Raw genomic sequence first — 13,081 nt, 5'->3', positions numbered from 1 at the left:
CAAGGGTTATCTTGCCCCTTGAATAAGATTCACAAGGGGTAATGGTTAAAATCTTCCCTACGAATTAGGACAGCCCTTCAAGACGCTGTTACATCATCACTAGTTGTCGCGAAAACCAGAAAAATCAGAAGTCGTTGATGTTAACATACAAGACAAAACGTTTTGACGAGGATGTCATTGTATTATCATTGTTTAGGTCTTAGATAAACCAATGCTATTGTTGGCAGTTACTAATGTGACAAACCTACAATATCCAAATAACATCTAAGCTTATGCAGGTGAATCAATGACATTTGAAATTGAAAAGCTTGGCTGCTCTGCATTACTTCACTTATGTATCAAAAGCTACTAGCAGTGGTCTCTAGACAACCCTGCCAGGATTGCTTTGTTATCAGAGGAGCAGTTAAGTTCAGTAACATCGCTGCTATACACGGGGTTCAATCAAGTGCATCGTGTTTCAATATCATTGAAATTATATTTAACTAAGATATTACAATTATTATCGTAATTTTGTAATCCTCATTGATAGAGAAGAGACTGCATTTGTGGGTTTCTCTCCCACATTGTAGGTGTTTGGCAAGGCATTCGGAGTACCCCTTAATTTGAAGTGAAGGTCAGAAAAATCTTGCATGTAGATACTTTTAGCTTTTTTGGGCATGCACAGGTTTAGTATGAATCCGATGCCCAGGAACTTTGTAACACGCATGTGAGAGTTTGGTGAGTTTAAAGGCCTTCCAAAGCCAACAAAACTGCTTTATTGTAGTTGTAGCCACTGTTTTAAAAAGTGGGAAAAACATTCTAGAGCCACCCCGTTTATTTAGATCTCCCTCAAAATTGTATAGATAATTAATTGGGTCATGTCTCACCCCTTCAATTTTCATGAAAATTGGTTCACTAGTTTTTGAGTTATTCTGCTGAGAGTTAGACAAACAAACAATCCCTACAATAACAAGAGGTCCATTCCAAGTTCAGTGCTCAGACCTTAATAATAATAATAATAAACAGTTTTAAAATGGTTGTTTCCTCAGTCAGCGCTCAGGCTTTAAAAATGTGAAATGCATGACAAAAATGAAGCTAAATTTACCCTAATGATTAGCATACATTTTTGTTAACTAGAACTAGTAAAATGTGAAAAAATTATAATAAGCACAGTTATACACACCTATGAGGGCCTCAGTCTTCAGTCTGAAGATGCCTTTAGATGTAGCTGTGGGCTCAATACCGGGTGCAGTCTCTAACATCACATCAGTGTCAGAAGGCAGTGTAGTGCTCGAAGTCGGAATAGACTTGGCAATGGCCAAAAAGAGCTGAATGTCATTGTAGGACAGACGAATGTCCAGAACAGGAAGATGAATCTGTGAAAGAAGCAGATGAACAACTATCATTTACACGTCAAAGTCTCTTCACTAGTAATGGGGAGTTAAAGAGTCAAAAGAGTCAAAAATCATCTACATCTTTCAGCTTAAATTGTATTTAGTGCTATACATATACTTGTGAGGTTGAGTGTACATTTTCTCATTTATTCATCATGCTATGCGGTAGTAATGCTCACTATGTACACGTTAAATCTCTTTTTTTGGTAACTTTTTTATTCTTTACCTCAAGCAGTGGCGGGATGTCCTCCACATTGAAAGCGTCCAGTAGACCCGAGCTGCTTTGGTATGTGGGACTTCCACACATCTCCACCTGAATATTGACGGGGTCAATGATGGACAGCGCTGTCTCCTGCTCACTACCAAGCCGACACGAGAACACCTGGAGATGACAAGAAACCTCTGAAACACAGCTAATACAATAATCATCTGGATGCTGGTAGTAGGGTTGTCGAAAAATTGATACTCAGATACAATCAATACTAAAAAAATTGTCGGATTAGATACGCATATGCAACAGTATCGATACCAACTTTGCCTCCTCCAGTTGACACAAAACTTCACACAGCACCCCTGTGGACAGGTAGACACACAGCCCCTCCTCTCAGTAGTAGCTTAAAAAATTAACGCTGGTTGAAGTTCACAACACTGAGCTGGTGTCGCCAGAATGTAACTATCTTAACATGACAAGTGCTGCTGCTGAAGGGGCCTTCGCCACCAGTTTTAGTCGAAAATGAAAAAAGCTAAAGTGCCCTTTGGACGCATTTTTGCATAATATCACACGACCAGGGTAAGACTAAGGATGTTGATAAGTACGTATAATTTGGACAACATATATATATATTAGAGGAAAAACTCACAACCTTACTGGTGGGATCCTGGTTTCGGACAACCCGAAAACACAATGCCTCAAGTCACTGGCTATTGCCGGCGCAGAGGCATAACTGCAGGATCAGTTTTGTGTATCATACATGAGGTGCTTTGCATTGACACATTTCCAGGAGGACAGTGATTTATAAAGGGAACATTGTCTTCAGGTGTGCATGTACATACTTTTAGCTTTTTTGGGCATGCACAGGTTTAGTATGAATCCCATGCCCAAGAACTTTGACATTTTGTAACATGCATTTGAGAGCTTTGGTGAGTTTGTAAGCCTTCCACAGCCAACAAAACTGCTTTATTGTAGCTGTAGCCATTATTTTCGAAGTGAAAGAAGATCGACCCATGTGTATTTGGATTTGCTGCAAAATGTTATGGATAATTCATTGGGTCATGTCCCACACCTTCTGTTCAGTAGTTTGAGTTATTTTGCTGAGTCAGACAAACAAACGGCAATGACAACATAATTTCCTTGGTAGAATAATCCGTACAAAAACAATAGGTTCCCTGCATGTTCAATGCTCAGACCTCAGAGGATATGGATTTTTCCAGCCGATAACATAACCAATATTTACATGCTTCACCTGGCCTACACCGAAAATAATTTCATCTTTCTTAAAAAGATGTTCATAGCTTGTAGTTTATGGATACCCGAGGGTGAAATTGCAAAATATAGTAAGAAATTAGTGATTCATTTATATTGCATTGTTAACACAACCACTTTTTGACACATTTTGACATATCCAATAAGATATTTTGATGTATGAAATAGTAATTAAGATAAAATAAGTGCTCAGCGTGATATATCACCTCTATTCCAGCGAGGCTTCCAGAAAAAGGTCGGTCCAGCAGGCGGGGTTTGTAGGTGAGGACAGTGGTACCTTTCAGAATGATGGCATTGGTATCCAGACAGGTCACGTCCTCCACAACCACAAACTCTGTCCCTGAAGACCAAGTAACAATGTAAAATTTCAAATACACAGGGCAGGTCATTTAGGGTTCATATTTAGAAGTTCCTTAAAAGGCCTGCCATCAGCTCAAAGAAATGCAATCAATAACTTCTCAATCATCTTTTTGTTATTGCAGTAATCGGTATTGTTGTCATCTGATATGTTGTAACATCCCTAAATAGCACTATGTGATTGATATCTGATTGTGGGTCTAAATGTCTCCTTAGAATGGAGAGAAGTCTGACTTTTAGTAAAGGATGGAACAAAACCAGTGTTGACATTTTGGGAATCTCAGAAACAGGTGAAATAAGAATGACTCTGTTTATCCATTAACCTTTGCTTGGTGGCTTTGGTAAAATAATTGATTTTTTTCTCTCCCACTCCTGCAATAAAAAATTCTGAATAAACAGAGCCCAAGGGTCTTTGTACATTCATAAAAATTGGTAGTATCAGAAGAGGTCATGCTATGTATGTAGAGTATCTGCAAGTCCAGCTGTGCCTCTCTAAAACAATAAAATAAGTTAGATTTGGAAGAGTTTGTGGCCACAGTGAGTATTGTTTATTAGTAGTGCTGTCAGTTAAACGCGTTATTATCGGCGTTAACGCAAACCATTTTAACGCCGTTATTTTTTTTTATCGCGAGATTAACGCAGAGCTGCCAACTCTCTCACGTGTGTGTGTGTGTGTGTCCTCCCAGATAGCGCACCGGTCCGGCGGCTCCGCCCACCGCCACCACGCACTCGCTCAGAGAGACACAGTGAGATCAGAGCTCGTTCACGTGAGGTCGGTCACGCTCAGTGACTGACTGCCTCTTAACTATGGAAACAGTGAAAACACAGAGTTTCTCTGGTCTCAGCTGATCAGAGATCAGCGCCTCAGCGTCTTGATCAGAGCAGAAGCTGCAGTTGGTTTCTACCGATCTTCAGTATCTGTGTTCGCCTCCAGTCTGACCTGCTCTCGTTTTTTTTTAATATTTCGCCAACTAAAATATATATTTTTAAGCTATTAGGCTGCAGCTATATGTTTTTATTTATTTAAAAATAGGGTACTTCTTATTTCATACATTTTCCACAAATATGGGGAGGACTCAAATAGCCCTACAAAGTTCTGTGTTTAATTTATTTCAAAGTTGGCCGACACTTGCCTGTGTATTTTGTTTGTTTGTTATTTTGTTGCTTTTCTGTTTGAGTAGCTGACTGAAAGCAAAGAAGTAGTAGGCTTACCTTTTATTGGTAACCTAACTGTTACGGTTCATTGTTTCTGAAATAAGAGGCCTGAATGCTATGTTCACAGCAAACTTGAAAAAAAGAAAATATTAAGCCATGGTTTAGCTGCACTATAAGCCGAGTCCTTGTTTACCTGAAATGTGCACTTTATAATTTTATTTTGTATCGCCCTGTTTGGCAATGTTGTTTTTTCAATAAAATAAAACATTTGCATAAAGCAAGCCAATTCATTTTTCCATGTTCATAAGAGCATTAAAACGAAAAAAAACATTATGTAAAAAAAAAAAAAATGAAGGGACATTTAGAATAGATAAAAATTTGCGATTAATTGCGAGTTAACTATGAAATAAATGCGATTAATCGTGATTAAATATTTTAATCGTTTGACAGCACTATTTATTAGATTACAAAATCTGCTATTTTCTCAGTGATGAATCATCCTTCTCTTACCTGTAACATTGATCTTGACCTCCAGACAGTGGTCCTGGGTTACCTTTACTGTGGACCTCTTGGTGACCACACCAGTCTTGACTGTCTTTGGCATGACTGCCCCAGTGGTGCTGGTGGTGGCGGTGCACGAGTCAGTACTGGTGTTACTGGGCCACCGATGACGACCTTCATTGTCACCTCTCACCTTCACCACTGGTGTCCGTAGGAAGTCTCGCACCAGCTGGAGCCAGTCAAAAATGAGAAAGACCCTCAGGTTGTTGAGGACTAGTGTGAAGCAGGACAAGTCTTGTGTGGCCCTGCAGGAAGGTGGATAAATTCTTTACTATTTAACACAGTCAAAAAATCATCTAAATGCGATTGAAAATATGCCACAAGCTTGGCAATTGTCCAGTGATACCTGTAATGGAGTTCCAGCTGTAGCGATGCACGGTTAGTGCCTGTTTTAGAGGGCTGAAGGATGCAGTCAAAGACATTGTGCTTTGCCCCATCATGTCTACCAGTGCTTTTATTCGGCTCAGTGTACCGAGTGTCATATGCCAGGAGGGAGTGAGATACCAAGTTGACAGACTTGGATCCATTGGAAAAACTCTCAAAGAGCAGCTTGGATTTCATGAAGTCAAACCTATGCAAAAGAGATATGAACATATAAACACAGATTTGTACTTTAACTTCACTGTAGATAAATGTTTGTTTTACAATATTTGTCCTATTCTCAGAACCATTCATAAAATAAGGAATGACAAATAGTGAAGAGTAATAGCAAAATTAAGAGCGCTATTTACAGGACTTCCCTATACAGATGATTTGTTAATATGACAAGGCATTTACATGTCTTCCCTTTGTTTTAAATATTGTTTTAAAAATAATTTGGATCAATATCTGGTTATAAGAGACACTTATCATCTTTCCTTCCTCTAAATGAGGCAATGAAACAATAATTGATTCAGGTATACAACAGTGTTAATTTTGGCAGCTATTCTTGATTTAGTCTTAGTCTTAGTCTTTTGACGAAAATGCATTTTAGTTTTAGTCACCTTTTAGTCATTTTTACCCTTCTTAGTTTTAGTCGACGAAAACTATTTACATTTTAGTCTAGTTTTAGTCGACGAAAACTAATTATATTTTTGTCTAGTTTTAGTCACATTTAATAGCCACATTAAACTCCTTTTCTTCCCTTCTCAGGCCCAAGGACCCAGTGTTGTGTCTAAAACTGCATAACAGTCTAGCTTGCAGTACTAAGGTTGTCCATTAGATATCCCTACCAGCATAAGTCTATAGCAGGGGTCGGCAACCTTTACTTATTTATTTTGCCCCCTCTTCCTCTTCCAAATAAAATGTGTCTGGAGCTGTAAAACATATTTGATAACAAAGCTAATAAAGTTTAATATAAAGTTATACTATACTAAACTATAGTTTGTTGCATTTACGAAATTATAGAACGACAATAAAGAAAACTCTTGACATTTTATTGCTGTTTGTACCTGTTACAACAAAGGAAAACACCGAACACTTATGAAGAGAAGAAAATACACAGGCAAGTGTGGGCCTACTTTGAATTAAATTAAACACAGAACTTTGTAGGGCTATTTGAGTCCTCCCAATATTTTTGGGAAATGTATGAAATAAGAAGAACCCTATATTGAAATAAATAAAATCATATAGCTGCAGCCTAATAGCTTAAGAATATATATTTATTTTTAAATGTGAAAACAAAAAGTGAGAGCAGGTCAGACTGGAGGCGGACACAGAAACTGAAGCTCAGTACAAACCACCTGCAGCTTCTGCTCTGATAAAGAAGCTGCTGCGCTGATCTCTGAGCAGCTGAGACCAGAGAAACTCTGTGTTTTCACTGTTTCCACTGTTAAGAAGCAGCCGGCTCTGATCTTGTGTCATTGAGCGAGTGAGCGGAGCGGGGGGCGGAGCCTCGGGACCGGTGCGCTATCTGGGGCGAACACGAACACACACACACACACACACACACACACACAGAGACACACACACACACTGACTCACTCGCCCGCTCCTGATACTTCATGACGGCCTGACACGATGATGTTTAAAAAAATTATTGTGACTTAGTCAACCACCAACATTTTCGTCTCGTCTCGTCAACGAAAGTTAAAATAGATTTAGTCATAGTTTTTATTTTCAAAGATCCGTTTTCAGTACGTCTTCATCTCGTCTTCGTCATGGAAAAAAGATCGTTAACGAATATTTTTCATCATAGTTTTCGTCAACGAAATTAACACTGGTATACAAATACTATGGGGTTAGGGTTACATACTTTGGAATTGATATTTATCCTTTTCTGGAAAAAACTGTCCCAATTATATAAACTTTCTTAATCCATTACAGAAGATTAAGATAGATAGTCAATAGTTATTTAAATCTGCCTGAATAGAACTACAATATTGCATATATTATTATTGCAATGATAATAGATCAAATCAAATTGTTTATTGTATTATTTATGCTTAGACTAAAGACAACTTACAATATTATTGTACAAACTGAGCGTCTGCCACAAAAAAATTTAAACACAGCGCTGCATTATAATCTGCAGTAGTAATAGAAGAAATAGAAGAGGCCCACCTTGCTAATGAGCGTTTGTGTTCAGTGGGTTTTGGGCCATCGAAGAACTCTAGACTGACATCCATCATGTCCACCAGGAATGACAAGTTAGTAAAGACATCTCCGCTTAATACCGTCTGAAGAGATAAAACATCAGCACACAAACATAAACAAATATAAACAAGAAGAGGAGGTAAAAATATCCTACAAATATATTCAATTGCTTGAATCTTTTGAAACATTGATATCATAACCTTAGCACTTGAAAAAATAAAGCAAAAGCATAATTCCTCTGAAAATAGGTCTCATTTCAAAATGTGATTGTTTATTGACAATGAACTGAATGTTCGGTAGATAAAGTAATATCATAGAGCTTGTTTTCGAACATAGGTCCTGGGGTCCTGCAGGTTGTAGGGTCGAAGGAACTCTTCAATCGGTTCTCCCAGGTTGTTCTCAAGCAGCCCTCTGATTAACTGGTAGTGCTCTAAGTCCAGGCAGCAGTGTACTGACGAAAGGCTGCCATGGATGTACATGTCAGGTACTGCATGGCTCATCTCCCTGACGGTATTAAAAACCACAATGCACACAGAAAAAATTGTAAGGGCCTGTGAACAACTTTAACATAACACAGTAAACATGTTTAGTTACTGTAGAGGATTTTTTGCCCACCCTTCTTTGCTAAATTGTTTTAAGGGAGGGATAATTTAGAACAGGTCCCTCAAAAACATAAATTGTATTTCTTGCTCGACAGAGACTTCAGGACTTTCTAGTAAAGAGCAGAATTCTTTGTTTCATCATTGATCAAAGCAGCCGCCTAGCACCATATTTGACTGTTGGTATGATGATCTAATTGTGGAATGCTGTGTTAGCTTTGCAACAGGTGTAATAGGATGCACATCTTCCAAAAAGTTCTTCCCTTGACTCATCTGAACCACAGAATATCAACTCAAAACCTTAGGGGGTCATCAAAATGTTTAGGCAAATGTGAGATGAGCCTTTGTTTTTTCTTTTTTTGCTAGGACGAGGTTGCACATTTCCAAGTGATGGCTTTTTGCCAAGTGGGTATTTCATCATAACCTTTGCCATCAATAAAATAATAATGAACAGGGCGTACTTATCCAGATTACGCTCCAATTTTAGTTTTAGGCGGCAGCAATCTTTCAGCAGGTTGTTTCCAGTGCGACGAACAGAGTAAGAAGGGAAGATGAGGTCTTTGGTTTCAGGAGGTTTACCAACACAGTCCCAGGGCTGACAAGCCACACGCTCTGCAGCGAAAATATCCATTTCTTGTAAGTCAAGCGTAATGCAGTCCAACAGGCACACATGGTTCTCTAAAGAGGGAAAAACACTAGGTTTCAGCTATTTTAAAGACAGTCCCATGGAACTTCAATGGTGGTTCAGTACTTGTAAAATAGAGTATAACTGCAACATAGTAAAGTAAACTTCAAAGACAATCAGTATTACTTTCATGGTCTTACATTTACCTCTAAGAGTACAAACAGTGCTAGAACATACAGAGGCTAACTTTCTCTCAAAGTTTGCAGTCATAATAACTTAAGCTATGAGGGCCATTCTCATCAGGAGTTCTACCAATGTCTGAGCCCTGTGGCCTGCCAAGCGTAAAACCTGTGGGGGATGAAGTGGTGCTAGGCTTCTCCTGCTTACTACTGCTTCCTGCTGTTCTCTGGACCCGTTCCTTTTTTGAAGAGAAAAGAAAGAAAGAAAGAAAGAAAGAAAGAAAGAAAGAGGTACATAGTTAAACAAGTCCATTTAGTAATGTTATCAAAACATAAAAACAAAATCTGAAAACTACTTTTAAAAATGGGCCAAAGCACAAAATAAACAAAACAATTCCAAAAATGGGATTTGATCAAGTAAACGCACAACTGGGCAGAGGTTGATCAGCTGGCGTTGGGACTGCGTTCTTCACCTGTGTATGACTCCGATTCTCAAACTTTGTCTCTGACGGTGTTTTTGAGAGCTTTTCTGATCTTCCCTTGCATGTTTTCTCTCTCTCTCTCTCTCTCTCTCTCTCTCTCTCTCTCTCTCTCTCTCTCTCTCTCTCTCTCTCTCTCTCTCTCTCTCTCTCTCTCTCTCTCTCTCTCTCTCTCTCTCTCTCTCTCTCTCTCTCTCTCTCTCTCTCTCTCTCTCTCTCTCTCTCTCTCTCTCTCTACATAACCATATACAGACCCTCTGATGCTTAAAATAGCGTGGTCACATCTCTGAGAGATCAGAGTTTAGTTCTAAAGTTCCCTTGTTCAAAACAAGTGGTTCTAGCCAAAACCATGAGGACGATCAGAATCTCTTTGTTCCAAATTCCTTTGTTTTACTTACGTTACATACCGCCATCTTGTCTCTGGCCTCATGGCGTCGCTGAGGTCGTAAACCTCCATTTTGAATTACGTGAACGTAACATCTTGAATTCGGCCAGACTACGTGACCGCGTCATTACGTCATTGCCACACACACAGAAAGACAGAGGGACAGACGGACAGACACACTCCACTGTACAGCATATTGGAAAGTCGATGGCTATTCAATTTACTGACATTTTAAACAAATCAATAATATCACTCCTGTAACTGTGCTCAGAGGACCGAGTTAGTTGGATGGTAATTGATAGGATAGTTACTGTAGTTAAAAAAAGACTTAACAGGATGATTTTCACAAGCTTAAATTTGGTTAAACAACATTTAAATGGCAACACAAAACCAAGCTCTGTATGCATTGATATATAGGCATTATGACTCACCAGAGAAGGAATTAAGGCATGAACCATAGAGAGCTTCTTTACCTTGTCTTGAAAGGCAAAGGTGCCAGGATCCCCAGCAGGCAAGAAGCAGTTTTGCACCCTGAGCTGGCCAAGGTTGGCTACAATGACCCTTGTTGACTGTGAGCTTTCCGGGATGAGAATAACTGGGGCCCCAGCCTCGATATCCAGCAAAACCCTGGATGCCCTCTGAGGATGATCTCGCACCTGCATTAAGAGAGGTAGGGTTTGGGGCAAGCTGGATTTAAGTTGTCTTACTTATGTGAGTTTCATAGTAAAGAGCCCCATGAGCAGGTAATACTCACAGCCTGGCCCTCCATTGCAGCCCTCTGTCTGCCCAGGACATCCTGTAGCTGGGTGAAGTGTTGAATGAAAGCCACCACCTCGGCCTGGAAGCGCTGGGTGTGTACATACTGCACTGAGGCCATCTCCAAAGACACCTTGATGTCATATTCCCGCTCCAGGTAAGGATCAGGCTGGCCATATCTGAATGGAGCAGAACATAAGGGTGACTAAAACAACACCAATTCTTCAATGTGCTTTGGTATCATGAAGAGAAATTGTCTGTTGAAACTTCTGTGATATATACTTATGGATGTTAAAAATAAGGGCTTCTCCTCCTCGTGTGGTGAAGCGTTCCCTGTAGAGATCACCGTGTGGGGTCAGGTCACTCAGGGACAAACTTCCTAAACTGCCTTGTAATGCCAGGTTGCCATCTGAAATATTAACCATAATGTGATTAACTGGGATTAAGAACATAAACTTAACCCTAAAAATGGAAGTGTGGAGGGTTTGTTTAATCGAGGAGTTGAATTTGTTGTTTTCCATACGCACCCAACATTTCCAGATGAGCAGATAATTTAGACACACTAGCTCTGGCAAGCTCATTGAGTTTCTTGTTCAATACAAGAGACAGAGAATGAACCTAAAATGAAAACATGGACAGGTTAGGTCATTCACATCAGAGCTGATCTTTAAACTGCCTCAAGGCTGACAGAGACTACAAATTTTAATAATACATTCTCAGAATAAAATGTGAATATTTACAACGTTATTAGCTACCAGTTTACCATTCAAATAATAAACTGAAAACTAGATATAATAGAATAGAGAAAAAGACTCATGAAACCATAGTCCAGTTTCTATCTCTCAATTAACAATGCTAGGTGTGAAGTATAGGTAGCCGGTTACTTCAATTGTATCTGATTCAGCTACAACGCCTGAGACTCCAGAAGTGTTTTGTGGACTCAAACACTTCAACCACTGGCTAGTGGTTGAAAATGAAAATACACAAATTATCTAATTTGTGTATTTTCATTTTTTTGTGAACTATCCCTTTAAGAGGTAACAGTTTCACTTTGAGAGAACAAAATTTGTGCACCGTCCTATGTAGGTGCATACTATGTTGTGATGCCTCTTCAAATGACCGGGAAATACAATTTACTTAAAAACACTATCTACTGCCTAAATATAGCCTATCAATGTCTCACAATGTCCCTGACCACATAACTTTTAAACCAATAGCACTGCTTTCCACAGGATGTTAGATAGGGTCCAGAGTGACCCATTTTTCATAAAATATATGCATATATACTGTATGTACATATATTGATATTTTGAAAGGTAACCCATTCTAAAATGCACCTGGTATAGTGACTTACCTTCAGGTCCACTTTAGTATTGAAGGCCACTGTTGTCTCCTTCTCACGGATGTCTGATTCATACAGAGGGTGTCCTGGCACAGGTTTGGTTGACATAGGGAAAACTTTAACTGCATGATTATTGGCTGTGGAGCCTATACCAAAAAAGTCCAGGATAACCACCCAGGTCTGAAGTGTGATCAAAACGTCCAGGCAGTTGAAGTCAACATCCACGCTTCTTCCCACACTGCCATATCGTGTTTTGAACTCTGGGTGGTTCTGGTCCACCAGCAGCACATTGATATGAACTAGTGAGTCGTCAAAGTTTGGGGGTTGCTGAGGGTAAGGTGTATGATGGGTAGGAGAGGGAGGTGGAGTGCTTGGACAGTCCTGGTCCCTCTTTGATTTGCGACTGCTTCCCGAAGGGGTGCTGGGAAGCCTCTGGTATAGCTGGAAGACATTCTGGGCCTCTTCCATGTGTGCAGGCAATGAGCGAGGCATGTCTGGATACAGGGCATTGGTTGCTGATGGACAACTTTGAGAAAGGTACTCCTTTGGAATGAAGGTGGAGGGCTTGGGAGCTCCACGGGACACTATTAAATGTTTGTACTTTGATTCAGGGTTCTGTTCCAGGAGGTCTTCCATTAGCAGTGAGCGCAGAGCTAGCTGGACTACCAGTAAGTGAGGATGGTCTTTGGTAAAGTCCCCCTCTAGATCTTGGAAGCGCAGGCTGACCAAGCCCTGAGAACTCTGGGTCAGGTCAGCACTGAGTTGGACCTGCAATTCTGCAACGTGTAATGTGACTTTAAGCTGAGTAAATGAAGGAGAGTGAAGAGCAGATTTGCGAGACTGTAGAGGCAAAGGAGAGGAAAGTGACGAGGGGGGAAAACTGGAATGGGGAGGGTCCCTTGCAAACAGCCCTCCCTGTGGGTCAGGAAAGCGGTGAGGTCTGGTGAAAGAAGGAGTTGGTGGTGGTGGTGTGGGCGGTTGGCTGGGGGTGTTTCGTTGCTCCTCATTCAGAAACAAATTGTCCAGTGTCTGTAGGACTTGTTCATGTACAGACTTGCACAGAAAAACCTATAACCACAGAGTCAAATATTAATGAAACTATGTAACCGCACATCAAAAATGTCTTTCAATAGCCCTATGCAGCTACATTTTAACTTAGTTTTAGCTGATTGTATTGTAATCCAAATTGTATGCCAAAACAAAAGACTCCAGA

The 13,081-nt window shown here is 40.0% G+C and overlaps 1 protein-coding gene across 2 annotated transcripts in view; it reads right to left on the bottom strand.

The window, feature by feature from the left end:
* The window catches only part of vps13d (vacuolar protein sorting 13 homolog D), a 154,792-nt gene that overhangs the window by 76,844 nt on the left and 64,867 nt on the right, over window positions 1–13,081 (bottom strand). For both annotated transcript variants that reach the window (XM_053424767.1, XM_053424768.1), the window contains exons 21-34: window positions 11,881–12,936; window positions 11,054–11,144; window positions 10,809–10,935; window positions 10,525–10,705; window positions 10,244–10,426; window positions 9,004–9,145; window positions 8,564–8,780; window positions 7,836–8,007; window positions 7,471–7,586; window positions 5,276–5,500; window positions 4,879–5,174; window positions 3,063–3,196; window positions 1,600–1,755; window positions 1,163–1,355 (exon numbers count right to left, since the gene is read on the bottom strand). In XM_053424767.1, the coding sequence (XP_053280742.1) occupies window positions 1,163–1,355; window positions 1,600–1,755; window positions 3,063–3,196; window positions 4,879–5,174; window positions 5,276–5,500; window positions 7,471–7,586; window positions 7,836–8,007; window positions 8,564–8,780; window positions 9,004–9,145; window positions 10,244–10,426; window positions 10,525–10,705; window positions 10,809–10,935; window positions 11,054–11,144; window positions 11,881–12,936 (3,289 nt within the window). The remainder of the gene's footprint in view (window positions 1–1,162; window positions 1,356–1,599; window positions 1,756–3,062; window positions 3,197–4,878; window positions 5,175–5,275; window positions 5,501–7,470; window positions 7,587–7,835; window positions 8,008–8,563; window positions 8,781–9,003; window positions 9,146–10,243; window positions 10,427–10,524; window positions 10,706–10,808; window positions 10,936–11,053; window positions 11,145–11,880; window positions 12,937–13,081) is intronic.

The sequence above is a fragment of the Pleuronectes platessa genome, chromosome 6, assembly GCF_947347685.1.
Source record: "Pleuronectes platessa chromosome 6, fPlePla1.1, whole genome shotgun sequence".
NCBI lineage: Eukaryota > Metazoa > Chordata > Actinopteri > Pleuronectiformes > Pleuronectidae > Pleuronectes > Pleuronectes platessa.
The sequence above is the reverse complement of the archived record's forward strand: the minus strand, read 5'-3'. Positions and strand labels throughout refer to the sequence as shown.